The 21794-nt window shown below is 42.0% G+C and overlaps 1 protein-coding gene across 2 annotated transcripts in view; it reads right to left on the bottom strand.

Moving 5' to 3' along the window:
• The window catches only part of LOC147748027 (cytochrome P450 2D15-like), a 513923-nt gene that overhangs the window by 111478 nt on the left and 380651 nt on the right, over positions 1-21794 (bottom strand). For both annotated transcript variants that reach the window (XM_086958015.1, XM_086958006.1), the window contains exons 5-6: positions 4599-4772; positions 2073-2214 (exon numbers count right to left, since the gene is read on the bottom strand). In XM_086958015.1, coding sequence (XP_086814141.1) covers positions 2073-2214; positions 4599-4772 — 316 coding nt within the window. The remainder of the gene's footprint in view (positions 1-2072; positions 2215-4598; positions 4773-21794) is intronic.

Genomic DNA, 21794 nt, shown 5'->3' with positions numbered 1-21794 from the left:
ACCGAGAATCCCACAGGGAAACCGAACATACCAACAGATGCCCTTTATTGCGACCTTTGATGACCTCGATTCAGATCCATTGCAACGACGGTGTCTGAGGGGGAAAGAAGACTGTACTTTTGGAGCAGTTTTGGAGGTAGACCAGAGAGGACTGTATGTAGAGGCGGATGTTGACGGTCATTCAACTACCTTTTTGTTGATACTGATGCTACCCATTCTACTGTGAGATCTGCAGTATTTCCCAACCTACCCTTCTTGGGAAAATCAATTCAAGTAGTAAGAGTGGCGACTAAGAAAATTACTAATCCTTTGACTGAGGCAATACCTGTGAGAATAGGAACCTTTCGAGATAGATACCAATTTGTGGTGTGTGATTCAAGTCCAGTCTGTTTGTTGGATCGTGATGTCTTGTGCAAATTGAACTCCACCATCTATTGCACACCCAAGGGAGTGGAGCTCCAGACTAACAATGATGACGCCGCGTTTAAAGTAGTGAATCAGAATTTATGTACGGAGGTATTTCCTATGTTAACAGTTGAAGAACTTCCCCTCGACCTGAGAAACATGGACCTAGGGTTCCTTGTTAAAATATCTGCTGCGGAACCCGGTCTTATCACTAGCATATATTTCCAGTATGAGAAGTGGACAGGTTAGGAGGAAGATGGGTCAGTCTTAATGTAACAACTGATTGAACTCTCACACTGCTCATACAGAAAGACCCTGAAAGGAACTAGATTTCACTAAGGGTAACCTTGGTTCACCTTTAGTAGCTTGAGCTAAGTAGGAAGGTACTCTCGAAGAAGATGTGTAAGTGGTTACAAAAAACTAACCTACCAAACAGAAAATGTTTTTAGAAAAAGATAAACATTTAGAGTGAAAAATTGTAAAACAAAACACTGAGAAAACAGATGAGGGGAAAAATATATCATAAGAATGCAAAGTGGCTGACCCATGAATGCATGCATGGCTGAAGCAGCGGCACTGTTCTAGTCCAAAATGTTACGTTTGCAGTCACAAAAAAATTGGAAATAAGAATATATCAAGCATGGCCAAAATGGAGACTGAATCCATTGAGTGCCCCTAGGGTATTGGATATGCGTTGTAAGAGTCCTTGATCAAAATTAGCATTCAGTCTGAGCTCAGAACAGAACTAAGTTGCAATGAAAGGCTGACACATGAGTTCACAAAGCCATTTTGGATCTGATGGTCTTGTTAAGTCAAACCTGATACCTTCAGACCTTTGAGAATTTCAGACGAATTGAACAGGACAAAATCCAAGGCAATGTTTGGAAAGGGCTCTACGAAATGATTTAGGCTCTGCAGGAAGCCTCAATGAACTCCTTTTGCAACTTTGAGAAGTGCCAAGTTGGGCAAGATTGTGCTACTATCCAACAAGGTTACACGCTTATCCAATGTATGGCATTGGTCCATGCTATAATACTCACAAATGTACATCTTCTGTCCTTCTCAAAGGCAGTGTGCGCTGAAAAGGAAGAGGTATGGGCAACATCCAAGAGAGCTCTGTCTCAGAAATCTCCAAGATGAGACCCAGTAGCCTCTGTTATCTTGAATGAAGTTGTTAGGGAGTGTCTCTCCACTGAAAAAAAGTCTAGAATGCCTTATAATACCTGCAATTAATCATGATTAATAAACACTGCCTTCGCCATCCTTTGTTGTAGAACCTTACAACTCATACACACGTTCCTGAGCAGATTCCAGCAATTGGTAATACCTCCCTCTAGTAGAGGAACTTCCCACTTCATGCACACAGGATGGTACCAAGCAGCAAACAACTTTCCGCAGAAGATGAAGACTTCTCTATCTCAGGGGTAATCTGGGAAATAATGTCCTGCAGGTCTGGAAGTCATTCCTTGGAAAATGTTCCAACCCATAATTTGAAACAGCCTTTGAAGACTTCCGCTCATAGGCAGAGCAGGCTTTATCTTTATAGCAAGCAGGGAAGTGCATGTCTGTGTTTGCATGCTTTGCCACATTTATCCTAGAACTTCTGGCTGAGCCAATGCATGTTTCAAACTCTTTCCAAAGCCATACTAAACCACAGTACCACTTACTCTGAATGTCTGGATACAGGATCATATAAAGCAGCCCCCAGCGCAAAGTGGTAGAGGTGGTCTCGGTGCCTGCGCCAAATAGGTCATTGGTAGTTAAGACAAGGTTATCCAGAGAGAAGATGCTGGTGGGGTTGTCCTTAGTCTGGAAGGGAAAAATAGGGACATGGGTTAGTCACTGTAGTGATGCTGCAGATCCTACTCCCAATGGTGTCAAAAATCATTCAGGTGACTCATTACTATCCTGGGAATGTGAAAGTCGCTGTGGATCTATGCCTGTAAAATAAATAAGGATGAAGAGTAACAGTGTCAGAGAGGATTGTAGACCTCCATTTCGAATAAGGGAGAAGGGTAATCACTAGTCACTGTTGTAACGTTGACTTTCCAACTTGGTATCTTAGGTTTGCCCTTTTAAAGCTATTGGTTCCTCTTCTTGCAGACTTTTTATCTGGCTTACACAATAAAAAATGAACGTCAGTCACTGATAGTCTCCATGATACACATGGACACAGGGTGTAGCCCTGGCATTTCCACACAACAAAGGTTAATGATTAACACCTCTCTGAAAACTGAGTCGAAATGTGGGCAGGGAAATATGTAAGCGGAGGGAAACAGAGGAGGGGGAGAGAGGATATATGGAAAAGTCATTTAACTGCTGGAGTGTAGGGAAATGAGCGAGAAAGTCAGACTGTAAATTCCACACTGGAATAAATACAGTAGAGGATGGGGGAGCAGAAGCATTTATATACCTCAGGGATATAACTACAGCAGAAGAGGCACAGGAAAGCTATATCCAGCAGTGGCTCCTCTGCTATGGTGGAGGAGCATCGCCCCCGCCAGCTGCCTCAAAACGCCAGGATAATAAAAATAAACGATAATAAACATGTTTTAGTATCTTTTTATTTTTCCTTTTTTACTGAGTCTTTGGGGGTGGGGCCGTGGGGGATAACAGGCTGCAAACGGAGCGTTGGGCACTGTTAGTGCGCTAAACACTTTGGCTGACCAAACTATCTCTCGCACTGAAGCTGTCTCCAACCCAAGCTGCGTTGCCAGGTTGGAGACAACAGGCACAGGCTCCTAGTCTCCCTTGGAGCGCAAATTCAGATCATTCAGGCCAATCCTGATGCTGTTCTCATGGCGAAAGTGGAGTCTGCGCCTGCGAGGACATGAGCAGAAGAGCACGACATGGCCGGCTGCAAGTTTTATTTTTTTATTTTTCCATCCCGCGACCCCTACACCCTGCCCCCCACTCTTCCACAACACCAGCTGCTACTGGCTATAACATTGAAAACAAAATACATCAGGAGTATAAAAATCTGAAGGAGGGAAGAGACATTTCAATGCCACAGTAGAAGTATATAGTACAAAAATGAGAAGGGTGCTGTCAGAAACGTATAATGAGCTCAACTGCATAAGTACACTGGAACAGGAAGGGGGGTGGGAGGGTATTAAAAAGAATTAAATACCTCAAGAAATAAATATAGAAGAAGAATGACTTGGTGACATGAGAGACACTTAAATACTTCAGAGATGCAAACACAGTAGCAGTTGTGTGGCTCTAGGGAAGAGAGTTAAGGAATGAAAAAGATGATGAAACCATCCAAGGAAAAAATGCTGCAAAGAATAATGGAGTCTTAAGAGCCACAAAAGAGCAGAAGGCTTGTAGGCTCATTCAGAGTCACACGCAAAATCCAAAATTGAGTGCCAGTGATCTTTGCGTCAATTTCATGCCAATTGATATTTGCACTCAAACTCATAGTATTTTCTATGCAAATTCCTCTGGTATTACCTGGGACATTTTATATAGGCAAATTAGGTCAGCAGTTGCGGGCATGTGTAGATTTACTTTACTATGCGGAGAACTGCAACTGCTGTGTAATTCCCTTTCTGACATTCAAAACTCAGAGTGGTCAGGACAATCTTCTTAGGGGCACAATCAATGCATGTGGTACATATATTTACACCATGTGGTTTATGTACCCCAAAAAATGGAGGGACTGTTAATGAGACCTAATGTAGGCTCTACATTGCTACAGCACATGGGGAAAGCAGAAACATCAAAGGTCATTTAATAAGGGTTTGCATGTGATCCACACCTTGGATCACATTCCCACTCCTAGTACACCATGTTGATGTTAGTACATGCCCAGGCATGCAATTCGTAAAAGTATGTTACAACAATAGCATTTAGTCTAAAACTTGCAAATGTCCCTTCCTGCAAACTTAGACTGTGACATATGTGTGAAACTGAATTTTGGTCAGTCAGTCAATACTCACATTTGTGTCAAGTAGTCCGGAGATATGCAATATCTAGTTTGGAACTAGAGGTGTGTGATATTGTGTAAATCTGTTTCTATACAATTCCTAGAATTACAACTACATTTTTACAATTTACATGCCATTTGCAACTATGAAATTCGTGGTGACTTCTTTGTTTAGAAGAGAATGTTAACTCTATACTACAGATATGAGCATTTTTGGACAAGTGCCACCCCTCATCTTAAATTCTGGAAACTAATGTACCGATACCTTCTCCATTTCAACAAGGAAGGCATCAATGAAGTCCCTGGTCGTCGCAGGGTCAAAGGTCTCCTGGTGCTCCTTGATGATTTCCCTCATGAAGCTGTATATTTCCCTCTGCGGTCGAAACACTTTCCGCTCCAGGAAAGGGATGCGCACCAACACAGGGAACAGGATCACCAACTGCGGGGCACAATGTGGAGGAAAACATGAGTTTGGGTATTTAAAAAGATAGGGCTCCATGTATTTGACTCCAACAATGACCGTCAATGATTAGGTGGTGGGCAGGTATAAACGTATGCGGATCCATGCAGATATCAAAAGACCAGCTTTATCTATTGTTAGAAACAAAAAGCTATGCTCGGAATGCTCAAATTGATCGGTCATTAGTAGTTACTCTGAGCTGCCTTCCAGTATTTTCATTGTTTGGTATGCCACTTCAAACAGGAACCATCTACATGCAATTGTTCTTGGCCCAGTCACAAAGGTGGCAGTTGGTCACTTGTACTGCTCTTCTATGTAGGTTCTTCAACCCAACATTTATTATTGAACTCATTCATCAATGCTACAGCCATGGTAGCCAGGCACCAAGTTTTATATACATATAACAGACCATATGACCACGGCACTAATCACGGCACTAATTCCAAGCAAGCAGGAAGTCTGCTGAAGCCTACTGATCAGCCTCCCTCTCTCCGCCCGTCCTCATTTGAAAAGTGCTAAACTATCAACAAGAGCCTTCCACAGTCTCCCAAGAAATAACCCCAAATCATCCTACTGTAACTAGATTAGTCTGTTATCAGCTTAAAACACCACTGAACACACACTATCTCTCCAAAGTCTAACTCATAAGGTGTCTTGCACCACCAGAATAACGCAAGAAAGCCAGGGGTAAGTTAAATGGTTTATTCAAGAAAGTATTATCCCTACAACAGGAGCACAGCTATCCCTCGGCCAGCTCTAGAGCAACTGACTTCACTGGAATGCTCACTGGTCACATAGAACACAGATACAAGCTACCCCCACACCACACGTACCTTTACAAAGTATCTTACCACTGGCATTGTAAGATTCTTACAAATGAACAATGTACTTAAGGAATAGCAATACACAATTATAACTAAAATAAAACCAGCAAATGTATACAAGAACATCCAAATTCAATGTTGCTCCGACTACTGAGCATAATCCTTAAAACATGCAGGTGGTTTGCGACTCCTGACACTTCTTAGCACAGAATCCCCATCATTTGCCACAGGAATCACCTGCATCCAACGCTAGGGCATTACTAAGTCGTTCAGAGGGCCTGCTCATGTTCCATCACACATTGCCATGAAACGCTGTTGCTTTGTTCCTCACCAACCCGACTTTGACCACCTCTCTGATATCAGGGGCGGACTTAGGCAAGTGCAAGCTGTGCACCTGCACAGGGCCACCAAACCCCAGGGGCCACCACGCCAATATATATCCTTAATATAATAATCCTCTGATATTGGATACATATTTGCGTGTCGGCCCCTGGCAGGGATTTGGCGGCCTCCGGCTCTGTTCCACTTCCAAACACCTTGACCCCCCCTCTTCACTGGCCTCTGCGCTCCACCCCGCCCGGACCCCCTCTTCCGGGGCCCCCTACCTACACTCCCTGCCCAAGGCAGCCATGAGCCTAGAGTCGCCCCTGCTGACATAAAGCAACTCGTCTGTTTCAGCTCTCACCATTCTCCAAAACCACAGAAAAGGCCATTAAGGCCTTACCTTAATGCCCCTCTAAAGTTTGACAAACCTCCTCCTTTCTGAGCACAACGAATCTTCACCCAGTTACCCACCTGAGTATGTGGGATATGTTTCTTGTCCTAGTTATGCTCTAACATCTGTGTGTCAGAAAACGCTCTATCTTTCATCCAGGTGGGGACTAATTTGATGCCTGCCAGCCTTTCCCTCATAAGTTCAGATTGGGCCATTTGAGTGACATCATGAACACTAATTCAATGCCCATCATTATACGACCTAAATCACGTCCTCCTGCTACAGCCATTTGAATCATGCCCTTGATCATTGTCTTTGCCCTCTCCACAATACCATTACTTTGTGGATTGTTAAATGAGGTACAATTATGTACAACACCGTGTGATTCCAAAATACTACCCATCTCCCCAGAAATAAATTGTGTTCCATTATCAGTTATAAGATTGGAAACACCTTCCTCCAGGAAAATCTTCAACAAAAGAATAGTAGCTCTAGTAGTAATCTCCCTCATGCATTTGACAATTCACCACTTCCAAATGACCATCCACCACTATCATGGCACACTTCCATTCACTCCTCAGCTCATGGATAGGGCCAATAAAATCCAGACTTAATGTATGCCATGGTTTGTCAGGATCAGATATATGACCCATGTTCGATTTAACTCCTACTCTTAATCTCGTTTCTCCCTCCTTGCACACATCAAAGTTCTCAACCCATTAATCCACTTGTTTGTCCATCCCACCAATTTTCACTCTTCCTAGTTTTGGTTTGCCCAAGGTGCCCCTCATGTGCTATTCCTATCAATTTCGTCCAGAGACCACACAGTGGCACAAGTTTCTCACCTCTCATCAACACCTTGTCTTCACAAAAGGACAATTCCTCAAGAACTTTCAAATAAGGTCTGAAAGACACTGGCACAGTACATTCCCTCCTACTGCCTAATATAACCAACTGTTTAGCTTCTTTGATTATGGGATCCAAGGCCATCTCCTTGACCCAGTCATCTTTAGAAAAAGTTTTTCACGGCATAGAGTCAAACCAGCATCCTTCACTCTACTCAATGACTGCCTGAGAATCATGTTGTGTTACTCAGTTGTGACACTGAAAATCAAAATGTCAACCTGGAAACACAGGATATTCCTCATGCCTTTAAACACTTTGTCGATCATTCTTTGGAATACTCTATCTGCTGAGCTAAAACCAAAGGGCCTACGATTGACTGGAATGTGCCCTGCATGGTGATAAAGGACGTGAGAGATTTGGAATCTTCATGTTGTTTAATTTGGTGGTAGGCATTTTTCAAATCAAGTTTGGAAAAATACCTACCACCACCCAATGCCAAAATTAATTTGCTAATATTGGGTAACGGATAAGTATCTTCTAACTCATTCTGGAGAACACTCTGGCGTGCCTAAAGGGAAAGAAATGAGGACTTTCGGCTTCACCTTCTAGTAGCCAGCAAGGGAAGGAGCCCAAGAAAAGTTTGGTCTCTGATTAATCAATCGACAATTGGAAGCAGCTCAACCCATCTTAGCAGCCCGACCAGCGCCCAGAGCGCCAGACCTGTGCTCCAAAATGCCTGCAAAACGCCTGGCCCGCAAATCCTCCGGAAGCTTGTGGTAGTCTAGAGGAGTGCTGCATAAAAAAACTGCATATTCCACGCAAAGACGGAGCTCGTGGCCCTAATGGGTTACCCACTGCCTTTTTTGCTTCGAACCTAGCTCGCTGGTACGAGGTCTTAACCTGCTCTGTTCAAACATTGCCTGGCAACAGATTTCATACCATAGTCTTGGAGAGGATCTATTATCCAACCAATTTTTAAAGGGGGCTTCTAACCCTAGCCATTATCATCTCATTGCTTTAATTAACAGTGACGCCAACCTGTACACCAACCTACTACAATATGACCTTAAAAGCCTACGCAGAATCTCATCAGATCATACTCAATAATCGATGTGGTTTTAGGGACAAATGTGGCACCTCCTCAAACCTGATGGCTCTGAACCTCATTTGCGGCAAAGCATTCAAAGGCAAAAGGGCGCTTTATTCCTATTTTGTGGACTTTAAAGCAGCCTTAAACAGAATTCCAAGAGGGCCCCTCTGGTGTAAACTTCAGGACAGGGGGCTGCCAGACAACCTACTGAGAGCAAGAATACAGCTCCACCCTAATATGTGGGTTCGGATCAAACTAGGAGACAGTTCCTGCAGCTCAAGATCGAGCTACACAAGCTCTGGACTGAAGCAAAGCTGCATGCTGGCCCCCTGCTATTTAATTTATACATAACTGACATGCCGCAGCAACTCAATGAAACAAATCACCACCTGCCTAAGCTAGGAAGTCAAATCATTTTTTAATTTTATTTCACAGGGTTTTATATAGTGCGAACTAGACCCAAAGGCATCGGGTACCTGAGAACTTTACATAGCACCAGTTGGGTTACATGAGGACACATTCATTTCTTTTTTTGCTAGGCATAGGGAAATTTAAGTAATTTTCCCAGAATCACAGGATGTTCAGCGTCATTGCTGAGACTCGAACCCAGTTCCCTGGATTCGAGATCGACCGCCCTAGCCGTTAGGCCAACTCCTCTCCCCATGTCATACCTGCTCTTTGAAGATGACCTGGTGCTTCTCAGTCGGACAAAGGTCGGCCTCCAACAGCTCTTTAACACCTTACATGATTACACAGGCAAGAACATGCTGGAGATTAACAAGGAAAAGACAAAAACTGTCATATTTAGCCTAAAGTCATACCAGGCTCATCGGTGGCTCCTCAAGGGCACCAGGCTCCAGCACAGTAAGCACTACAAACACTTAGGAATAGTGCTAGACGGCAAATGGTCACTCATGTCTCACACATCTACCTTAAAGAACAAGGGCTCTAGTCTAATGTTTGCCCTGTCATCTATCGCGCCAAAGCTACTAGTCCCTGGTCTTGACCCCCTCCTCCAGGGGATGAAAACTAAAATCACACCAACTCAAAAACTCAAAAATATGAGAGAAAGTCACCCTGGGCAAGCAAGCAGGGACCGTAGACAAACTGGTCACCAAGATTTACAAATCCACTCTGCGTCTCCCTAAAAGAGCATCACTGGTGCAAGTGAGACATGCGTTTAATATCACAAGACAGTACTGGCCCAGAGGTAGCTGCATTCTCAACTTCTTCCACAGGCTCAGGCACTACCTAACACCATGCATGGCCTAATCTGGCGTGAACTTGAGCATTGTGACCCAAGATCATATTCTTGTGGACAATACCTAAAGGCCAAACTGTCTGAATTCTCTCTAGGCGAAGTCTGGAACAAACAACTCTAACAACAGTGCTTCAGGAGCTTAGCATCCCAAATGGTTAAAAAACTGATAAAAATTAGAAGACATGACAACTCTGTGAAAGTGCTCTCATGCGTGGTCAGTTATAAACTCATATTCCCAACCCAAGCAACAGTGTTACATCACCTGCACCTACCCGATAGGGATCAAACTGCGGCTTCTGGCATTAAGAATGAGTGAGTGGAACTTCCGTGTCCACTTCCAGCCTGGCACAGCCTAGCTACCTGGGATACCACCTGCCGCTTATGCCGAGGGGGTAAAGAAACCCTATGCCACATCGTATGCATGTGTCCTCATCTTATGGAGCAAAGGAGAACTCTTCTCCAAGCCAACTTAACTCGGCTAGGGGTGCGCACATGCCGGCAAGCATTGATCGCCAGCCTGAATCTAGCAAATACATCACTAAACTCTAAAACTGTCAAACGTCTTCGAACTGCAGCAAGTAAACTGGACTTAGCCAACTGTGCTAACACTGAAGTATCTACCTCCCAAATACCAAAAACCTTGCACCAGCGCTGGTCGCCATTACCATCTGTAGAAAACAGGCAGGTTGACCTTGAAACCTTTCTAAAATGCTCTACACCTTACCCATGGACTGCAAAAGATGACCCGCCTGCTGCCTGCCACAGCTCAGCCGAATATCACGCTTCAAGTACTGTGTTATCCAAGATTTGCACAAGCTGGTCCTCCTTGGTGCCTTGTCTGCTGCCCTAACTAATTTTAAAGACTTTGTCTATTGCTTTTAAGTATTTAAAGAATCACACTCATCACCGGAGTCACTTTTTACGCCCTGTCCTGCACTAATGAGGAGTCCTCCTCTTCTGTTCATTGATAAACTTTTCATTACACTAGAAGTAGCACGATCTACAAGAACTAAGGCCATAGGCACTTGTGATATCTATTTTTGTTTTTATCAGCAAGTTGTTCACTTTCTTTTATCCTTTGTAGAGGTTTTTATTACCCATACGATAAAATACAATACAATACAATACACATTCTGATTGAGTGACCTCAGATCCATACACAATATATACGCCCATCAGATTTCCCAGTAATAACCACCGGAGACAACTCTACAGGTTCGATTACGCCATTCAATAGCATTTTATCCAACAAATCTGTTACAGTAGCATGGACAACGAACAGAATTCTTCTCCCTTTGTGCTGAACAAGCACAACATAAGGCTTCAACACAATCAATCAATAAATCAATCAGAGTACTTGTAAATCGTGCTACTTCCCCGTGAGGGTCTCAAGGCGCTATGGGGAGGGGGGTGCTGCTACTGCTCGAAGAGCCAGGTCTTGAGTAGTCTTCTGAAGGCGAGTAGGTCTTGGGTCTGCCGTATGTGGGTAGGGAGGGTGTTCCAGGTCTTGGCGGCGAGGTAGGAGAAGGATCTGCTGCCGGAGGTCGTTTGTTGGATGCGGGGGACAGCGGCGAGGGTGAGGCTGGCGGAGTCTTATGGGCATACCCCTTGACAAGTCCCCACTCTTTGTTAAACACTTCCTGTGCTTCATTCAAAATATCCACCAGCGATATTTCATCAACCACCATCGCCTGATGACTCAGCCTTGGAATTATAATGATATTAAGTTCATACTGGTGTACCCAACCTAAAATGGGTAGTCCATCCTCCACTACATACACTTTCCTTTTCATAGCTCTGCCCCTATATTATATTCCTTCTTCCATATTTACCACCAGATTAATAGTTTTGATGTACTTGCACAAAAGCGAGCACATGAAACTTCCCAAATCAAGATGGCGGTCACACAAGTGACATCAAAGCATAGATACTTCTATCCCAGTACGTGCATGGTCAGTCGTGCCTTTCTGAACTCCTCCTCCTTGCACTCAACTGACTCCTCACCTCTGTTAACGCCAGAATAGATTTTGACCCCAAACCTTGGGTGAGATGACGTAGCGATCCTGCAATTGACACAGCATAGTGTCTGATGAAAGCGGTGCATGCCTGTCCGTAGGCTCAGCAGCACGATACAATGCATCACTGCCAATTGCAGTGCAAAACGCTGCAGGGTTCAAAGCTACCTCACGTCATTGCAGGGGCTGGCAGACTTCTCCATCACCAATTCTTGCACCCCCAGATTAACAGCAAGACAGCCACGGATAAGTTAAATGGTTTATTCAAGGAAGTACTATCCCTAATGTCCTGGTTACTTGCAAGCTGTCAAGTAATGCCTAGAGGTCTCGATCATTCAACTTACTGTGGCGTCACCACTGGATTTCACACACAAAACATGTCGCTCCATGATTTTAAGACTGCACTTGAAGTTTACCTCTTATTTTTCTTTAAAGAAAATGGCTAAACTATCTTGACAAGATAGACCCTCAGGTAATCATGCTCTGTACACAACTTCATTTGTATGTACTTTTGTTACTGTCATTATTTAAGATCGCCAAATCAACAAAATAGGTAAATGCCCTTATCTTATAATCCGAAAATGAAACTTAGGTTCTTCTACTGCTCTTGCCTTGTTCCTTCAGTCCTAAGAACCTGACTTGGTGGTCACTCATTTTATGCTTGGCTGCTATGTTTGAATGATCTTCCCTCTCAGCTATGTCTGTTGATTGAACATTTTACAATTTGGTAAAGCTCGTTGGTCATGGCTTTTTTCCTTCCTCCATCTTTCAGGAGCGTTTTTAGCTGGATTCTGTGCATTCCCCAGTGCGATGACATCCTTGTGGGTAAAAGTATACCTACAACGTGGATAACAATCTGATATTGACATCTCCCTTTATTTTTTGTTGCTATGTAGCTCATATTAATAATTTTATACATAAATAAACCACGATCTCAGAAGTTACTTCCCTTTCCCCGTCAGTACCACTGCCATGTCCATTCATTAAGAAATATTCTGCTCCTGAATCCCACCAGGAACGTACACTTCTGCAGCCTATGATGCCAGTACCATAATGTACCTGAGCCTCTGTTCAATTTACGGCCGATTCTGCTTCCTGCCACATTCTAGAATAGTTGCTCTTTCTGGTAATCCTTGGCAACAAAGTCTAATTATGACCTTGTGTTAATCCTGACACGATCCTCAGTACCGTTTACGGAGATTAAAGAAGCGAATATCTGAACCAACCCAACGCAAAGTTCAGCAGCAAAAATTTGAAAACAACCGTGTAGGTAAGGTTCCCATGGACTTTGAGGCAAGCCATAACGAGTTAGAGTACACTAATTCCCATCTTATTTTGTGGTCCCAGAAACATCATCACAACACTGATATAGGAGGAAGCCATGGATAAGTGCATCCATGACCCATCACTTAACCAATATATACTTGTATCACATGCCTTCTCCATACAATGCTCCAACAAGAGACACCCCCTTCTGTTTGAAGAACTGTTGTCACTTCTCTACCCTGAGGTTTCTACCTGGCAAAGTTAATGCATTACAGTGGCCCATTAAGGTCACAGGACCATACGGCAGTCAAGGTAAACAGCTTTTGAGAATTTTCCTCACATTCCTAAGTAGCTGTAGATGGTTATAGCTGTAGCAAAGATGGCTTGATGGTGCTAGGGTCAGGATTAACAGTGAAAAGTGTAACTAAAAGAGGTGAGAATGGGAGTAAATAGAGAAACTTCCTACATGGAATTGGAACCTGGCAAGATATCAGCGACGGCTCGTGGAGGGAGTTACGGTGGGGCAGGAGGGTGGGGAGGGGGAGGGGCAGGGCGGAGGTTGCTAAAAACCGGCATATGGATAATTGCAGGTAAGTAAACAATTTAATTAATAAAACGAATTTCGTAGCTCGCACTGCATTGCATTTTGCGATGCAAGGCGCACTACGAAATTCGTTTTATTAATTAAATTGTTTACTTACCTGCAATTATCCATATGCCGGTTTTTAGCAACCTCCGCCCTGCCCCTCCCCCTCCCCGCCCTCCTGCCCCACCGTAACTCCCTCCACGAGCCGTCGCTGCAAGATATCTGCTGTTTTTGCACTGGCAATTTGGGTCTCCATGATCCTCTTTTGGACTGGCTAGAATTTTGAAAATGGCGCCCTTTCATTTACTTTTCTTTACTGATATTTTCCTTGCTCTTTCCCCACTGCTTCTAAGGCCCACGGCTATTTTTACCTCCCCAACTTTCTGTTGGGGATTGTTTGCATGTCTATCCTGTCATGGGCTTAATGTCACATCTGGAATTCGTCTTGCAATCCTTTCGAAGCTGTAACTTCTTTTTTATATTTAAAACTGTTTTAGTGAAATGACATGAGATTTCTGGTGAATACGCAGGGCCAGACTCGCCATTCTGCAACTCTGGCATTTCCCCAATGGGATGCTGGGTACAGGGCAGCTGTTTTTAGAGGTGAATGGGCTGCCATGGCCCAACCATGGCTGATTCTTCTTTCGATCTCCTACATGTGGGCTGGCTTGAAAGAGTTTGCCAGGGGGACTTTAAGTTCTAGTTGATCCTTGTGAATTACAAGTGACTTCTCAATGTCAATGCACCAATAAAACAAATTATATTTTTATAAAGAGTGTAATATTCACTTACAAAGGTCCCAACACAGAAGGAGCACATAATGTAGATTTTTTAATTGAAACAGACAGTTTCTACTCTAATTGTCTTTCAGAAGCTTCCATGTCTCTTTTTACTCAATAGCCTACTCAGTCAGCTTGTAGCAGTTCTTCCTACATTGTGCACATTGCGTGATCATTCTCACCACTTCATAAATATTCCAGTGGCTCTTTCAATGAGATGTTAAACAACATTGGGCTGTGACAACCATCATGTTAACTGAATTTGGATTCTGATACCATTTCGCATGATGCACCTAAAATAATGTATTATTAAAGACCAACATGAATATAAGATTTCATTATGTGTAATATCTAAAATTGGAGGGGCGGGGTGATTGTTCTGAGAAAGACGTTGTGGGTGTACAATAAGAAAATATCTTCCATAATTCATTGGTCCTTTTCACAGGTCCCATAGAGATCTTGTAGAAAGTAAGCCAGTGTTTTAAGGTAAACAGGGTCCCCTGGCAAAGAGAAAGTCACCCAGGTGCGCTAAACATAACCTCAAAATTCCCTTTCTTTTCCCAAAAATGTGAATAAGATGAAAAAGACTGGTTCTTGGTAATACATACAAGTATTGCATGCGCACATGCAGTTCCATATATTTGCCAATGTTGCATTTGTCACAGACCTTGATGCTGTGCATTGTCAAAGGGCTTGAATACTTGGCTTGGGTATTAGGACATTAATATAGGACTCCATAAACATGAGCTTTATGGCTTCATTATTCGGGGCTAGAATATCTCTATGTGCTAAACTTTCACATACTTTCTCTGGCTCATGTAGTAGTTGGAAAATTATTTTTCTATTCTGTGTGATATTCACAGTGTCTAAGCTCAAGTGGCGGCTGGTGTCCAAGGGCGAGTTGGGCGCCGCCCTGCCACTGTGGGGGATTCATGAACGCGAGACGGAACACTGAGCAGCTAGCAATAAATTGTGCTGGCTGCTTGGTGAACAAACATATGCAATTCTGGCTTTTTCTTTGACGAGGTGGGGAGGATGGCCCTCGTCTCTGTGCTTGCCTTGGCTGGGTGAAGATTTCTGACCTAGAGCCAGAAAGCAGGGCAATGATGACATGTTGGTGTGCGCTGTCTGTGTTTCACTCCAAGAATATCGCTCCAGCTTGGGCGTTATTTCCATAGCCCAGGGAGGAGTTGAAAGCCCTACATTAATTTCAATGGCTGGGGGCAGGGCAGTCTGGCATAGAGAATGTAGGAGTGGGGTGGGTGTCAGTGGCCTCTGCCTCTTCCACAAGACCCAGCAACAGTTGCTTGTTTTGAAAATGATTGGTGGGCTGGGGCTTGGGAGAGGAGTCCAAATCCACAATTTTCCAGTTTCTTCCAGGCTTGTGCCACGATTGCCATGCTGTCTGCAGTCCAGTCCAGCCACGAGGAGCCAGGCGCGAGAAAGTTCCATAGGCAAGTTCATTTTAGTTACAGTAGTAGTACTTACAAGAGAATGACAGTTTTGAATAAAAGGCGGTAAAGTTAATTTAAAACGAGTGTCCCTGGCCTCTAATTTCTACCATGCGTCCATTCACAACATACACACACATACACACTGTGTGTGTATGATGTATATGGACGCATGCTAGAAACGAAAGGCTGTGCATTTCATGATTTCATTTACATTGTAAATGACACAAGACAGGGTTTCACTTCTGCAGTTTTCGACCGTTGATTTTTATAGGATCTACACTCTGTGCTTCCCAGTGTTATGCGAAGGCCTAGAAGTGCTGGTTGCATGCAGAGGGAGACCACTGATGCCTTCGAAGTGGTGTAACAGCACAAAGCTTTTCTTACCCTTGTGGAGGGCAGGTTATGGAGGAGGGAAACTCTGCTTCAATAAATGTAGGTATGTGGGAAAAGAAGGATGGTGTGCCAAGATGACTTTAGAAAGTAGTGTGAACCATCAGGAGTGAATTGTCTTGTGCTAGGACCCATTTTACAATTTTCTGCATTGCGTTTGCTTCACTAGACATAATTTTCCGCTTCTGCTGTGGGGTTATTTCTAAATTACTATTAACAAGCCCTATATTTGGCATCAGGATGCAGTAATCGTTCCCATTCCCATTCATAGTTTAAAAGTTGTCTGAAAGTAAATGTGGGAAATGTTTTACTTTGGCCTCTGTGTTTGATATTTGCATGATGTGTGCTGTGGCATGCTTAAGTGATCCTTTATTGCAAGTAGAGAAGTGGTGCAGCAATAAAATCGTCAGTTCTATTTTATATTTCCGTTTAGGGACTTTTGGTTTTATGTTTACGGTATGAATATCACAACAGTATGTCCCACAATGATATGAGACCACTGGACAAGTTGACACTGAAGTTGTCCCATGTCATGACTTGGCCTACTTTTGTTTTGTATATAGATAAAATACATTTCTTAAGAAGAGTTAGATATTTTCCAAACAGAACCGCATACTGATCCTTTTCTTCAACATGTATGTAGGGGATCTTTTCACCTTGGTTCTCATTGGCTTTTGCAAGCACACTCGCGGTCTCTACTATGGACTACCTATTCCAGGTGCAAGCAGGGTGTGCCATATTATTGGTGGATGGCTGTATATTTTATAGTGCCTAGTTATCAATTAAGTTGCTCAACTGATCCTTTTCATTCAAGATGCTGTTGTAGTCTCTCAGGCCTAAAAAAATAATAACCTATATGTCTAGCAGTTTGAATAATCTACTAGGTCTAACTGTAGTGTACTTGACCCGTGGAGGCATAGACTCATTATGTCATCGTAGACAAACATTTTATTTTGCCACACCACTTTTTTCTTCATTATTACATATGAGAGCACCTTCCAATATGTGAGTTCAACATTCCTTCTGTAAAAAAAACGATTTGGTTTGATTTAATAGACTAAACGTTTGTTCCATGCATAATGAAAATCTAGCCCACACATAAGGTACACATGCTCCCTGACATGCCTCTTAGTTCACTAATAGCATTGCCATCAGGGTAGGAGCAGGAATGTTTCTCAGTTCATCTTTAAAAACTCACTTTTGATAACTATATTACTTCACAGAGATGTGACACATAGGGACTGACAAACTTTCTTTTACTAGATTGTCCTGTTATTGTATCTGAAGTTTAGATTTTCTGTGGGTACTTAGTGTTATATATTCTGTTCTAATATTTTAGAAGTAAAAGCAAAGTCAGGATTGGGAATTTATTTTCTACTGTTAATTGTTGCTTTTAGAGTGTTTGACAATCTCATTGACTTATGGAAGTGACTTACTGTGGGCTGGCAGGTTATGGAGGAGGGAAACTCTGCTTCAATAAATGTAGGTATGTGGGAAAAGAAGGCTGGTGTGCCAAGATGACTTTAGAAAGTAGTGTGAACCATCAGGAGTGTATTGTCTTGTGCTAGGACCCATTTTACCATTTTTTACATTGCGTTTGCTTCACTGGACAGAATTTCCAGCTTCTGCTCTGGGGTTATTTCTAAATTACTATTAAAAAGCCCTTTATTTGGCATCAGGATGCAGTAATTGTTCCCATTCCTTTTCATAGTTTAAAAGTTGTCTGAAAGCAAATGTGGGAAATTGCTTACATTGCCTTAGTGTGATGTTTGCATTATGTGTGGTGTGGCACGCTTAAGTGATCCTTTAATGCTAGTAGAGAAGTGGTGGAGCGATAAAATCGTCGGTTCTATTTTATATTTTCCTTTAGGGACTTTTCGTTTTGTGTTTACGGTATGAATATCACAACAGTATGTCCCACAATGACATGAGCCCACTGGACAAGTTGAAATCTCTGAAGTTGTCCCATGTCATGGCTCGGCATACTTTTTTTTAATATAGATAATATACATTTCTTAAGAAGAGTTAGATATTTTCCAAACAGAACCGCAGACTGATCCTTTTCTTCAACATGTATGTAGGGGATCTTTTCACCTTGGTTCTCATTGGCTTTTGCAAGCACACTCGCTGCCTCTACTATGGACTCCCATATTCTACTTGCAAGCAGGTTGTGCCATATTATTGGTGGATGGTTGTATTCTTTATAGTGCCTAGTTAGCAATTAAGTTGCTCAACTGATCCTTTTCATTCAAGGTGCTGTTTTAGTCTCTCAGGCCTAAAAAAACATAACCTATATGTCTAGCAGTTTGAAAACTCCACTAGGTCAAACTGTAGTGTACTTGACCCATAGAGGCATAGACTTGTCTCATTAGGTCATCCTAGACAAAATATTTTATTTTACGGCACCACCTTTTTCTTCATTATTACATTTGAGAGCACCTTCCAATATGTGTGTTTAACATTCCTTCTGTAAAAAAAAAACTATTTGGTTTGATTTAATAGACTAAACGTTTGTTCCATGCATAAAGAAAATCTAGCCCACATATAGGGTACACATGCTCCCTGACATGCCTCTTAGTTCACTAATAGCATTGCCATCAGGGTAGGAGCAGGAATGTTTCTCAGTTCATCTTTAAAAACTCACTTTTGATAACTATATTACTTCACAGAGAAGTGACACATAGGGACTGACAGAAACTTTCTTTTACTAGATTGTCCTGTTAATGTATCTGAAGTTTAGATTTTTTTCTGAGTACTTAGTCTTATATGTTCTGTTCCAAAATTTTAGAAGTAAAAAAAAAAATCAGGATTGGGAATTTATTTTCTATTGTTAATTGTTGCTTTTAGAGTGTTTGACAAGCTCATTGATTTTTGGAAGTGGCTTACAGTGGGCTGGTTGCCCAAGACTCTCATTAGTGTTGACACTGTTTCTGTTGACACGTGAGTGTATGTTGTATATGGACGCATGGTAGAAACTAAAGGTCACGCATTTCATGATTTCATTTACAGTGTAAATGAAATCTTGAAATGCGCTGCCTTTCTTACACGTATATGTATGTTGTCTATGGACGTACATTAAAAACGAAAGGCCGCGCATTTCATGATTTCATTTACATTGTAAATTAAATGCACGGTCTTTCATTTCTACAATGCATCCTTGGCTGAAGTTCTGGCGTGTCTTTACTGTGCAGCATAGCCCAGCCCTTCTCGAGTCAGAATCTCTGCTAGGCTTTGCAACTTTAACATATTTGTCTTTATTGTGTTTATTTAACAATATTTTCTTACCATGTTATCTACTGAGTGTGTTTTGTAATTTGTTGATGCCAAATTCAAGTGTACATTTTATTCTTAGTTTTTTTTTTGTACATTAAATGTAAACTACTTTATTCACTGAGTTTTTCTGGGTATGCTATATATGTATTTATGTTATGATATTTATCTTTCAATTGAAAAATGTAACTTACTTTGTTAGTTTGTACTTTTTGCACTTCAATTTCTGTTGTGTGAACCTTCCGTCTTTGTAAATTTATAGTGTATAAATGTTATATTTTACAGTCTACACAGTTAGACAAAATATTATTTATATTTGCCTGGCTAATGCTAACAAAATCAAGAATGAACTACAATGGATGGATCTGTTTTACGCCATCCAATTTTGAAAGTATTTGCAATGTATGGTGTTGCCAACGGTCTGACCCTTGATGACTTCATCAACCTATACAGTAAAGATGCAGAAATGTGTTACAGATAGAAAACACTAAGAGGGCCTGTTTCCATTAGTTGGGTGTGCTTGGCGGTCATTTTGCAAACGGACAAGTTTGAGGATTGGGCACATTTTTTATTTGTTTCCAATGTTTTCTTCATACTTTAAAATGCTATCTTTGGTTCCCCTTTTATCAACAATTTGCACTAAATATGTGGTGTAAAAACCACTATTTGAATCCATTGTTTTCAAAATTTCTTGCGGGGGGAGCCCCCCCCGCACCCTCCTTTTACAGTTTGGGCTCGCTCGCTCACTCATTATACTACAGTACTACATTTTTCGCATTACCACTTTCAAAATCCACCAGCCACCACTGCTAAGCTCTGCTTGCCCATTGACCTACAGCTGGCGGAAATTTAAAAAAACACATAATAGCTGTGGCTTCCATATGCTTTTTAATAAACAGAAACTTTATATTCAGTGCTGAATTGCAAATGGAGGCTTGGGAGCAACAGGTGCCTACTTGCTCTATAGACGCCTTAAGAAAAAAAGAGTACAAAACGCTCTAAGAAATGACGCATTGCAAGCAGAGGCATGCTGTGAAATGGGTATCCAGTTTGAAGCTGTCTGCCATACTTCTACGTGCATGTTTTGAACATTTCAGCAAATATTTTAAACTTATGCATGCTGTCTAAAGGCATTATAGCAAAATAACCTGGTATGTTAAGGATATGTGATATATTTAAATTTAACTCTCATCTTATTTTTAAACGCTGATCTGTTTATTAGTATGAAGATAATTGTAACATACAAGATTTGTAGATGAACAGTATATAATACATTCCAATATTTGGTCTGACTTTAAACACTCCTATTCTGCATGTGCATCACAGGAGGGGTGGGAAACACCTGTCAGTTTTCCCTTGCCCGCAAAAGTCATAGATCCATTTGGGGGATCAGAAAATCCACTAGTTGCAACCCCTACAAATAAGCAACATGATACAGGACTGAAGGCTACTGGAACATAAAGGGAACAGAAGGCTGCAAAAGTTCAAGTCACAAAAAATTACATATGCAGCTGTGCAAAACTGAATTGGAAAATATCCCCAGTGTCCCAATGCAAATAGAGTTTGAGGAAACTGGGAAAGGCTAGAAACAATAATACATATTTAAGATGATCATTACCTTTGTAATTCTGATACCATTACTCAGCTTGCATCTAAAAACATGTTCTACTAAACAGCACTTGTCCATAGGTCATTTATATGAAACTTCTGCAGGTTAGGTGATGGAGATGAGTGAACCAACAAATTAACAAGGAGAACAGAGCTATAACCGTGCCGAGGGTCTAGCTTGACTTTAAAAAGCCAGTACACAGGCTGCGGCATGAAAATATTTTGCACGTTTATCATATAACAAATGTCATGCAAAAATATGATAAAGTCTCTCCAAAATGCAAATATTTAACACGCAGAAGCATTTACCTCAGCACATGAAATCATATCACTGCCTTGAGAGTCTTCTATTAAAAGTGAGTTTCTAAACATGAACTTAGAAACGTTCCTACCCCCCGGCTCTGAAAACAATGCCATTAGGGGACTAAGATAAAAGGAACAGATGATGGACGAAATGTTGACAAACATTTACCCTTAGTCATAGATCATGGTTAAATCCATCATTTTGTTTTGCTCCCTATGCCATTCGAGTTTAGACCCAGCCATATGCATATCAGTTTTGACCCTGCTTCGCATGGGTACAGTCCAGGCACACCAGATCCTCCCTGGCCCAAAAACAAGTATCCTGGGACCGGGTTCTGAATGTCAACCCCCATCAGCCATGCTTGCGTGAATCCAGTGGCATAGCAAGTACAGGACTCAGGTCTGGGCATACCCTTTCCACTTAGGGCGACAAATACAAAAAAAAATTGATGATGGATGGAATGCTGAAAAAATAAAACATTCACCCTCAGTCACAGATCTGGGTTAAATCCATTGTTATATAGCTCGCCACGCCATTCCAGTTTGGACCTAGTTTTGCAGTTTGGACAAGACTGTTCTCATGGGCTGCAGCGT

This window comes from Lissotriton vulgaris, chromosome 1_1 (assembly GCF_964263255.1).
Source record: "Lissotriton vulgaris chromosome 1_1, aLisVul1.2, whole genome shotgun sequence".
Taxonomy (NCBI): Eukaryota; Metazoa; Chordata; class Amphibia; order Caudata; family Salamandridae; genus Lissotriton; species Lissotriton vulgaris.
This window is presented reverse-complemented; position numbering and strand designations above follow the sequence as displayed.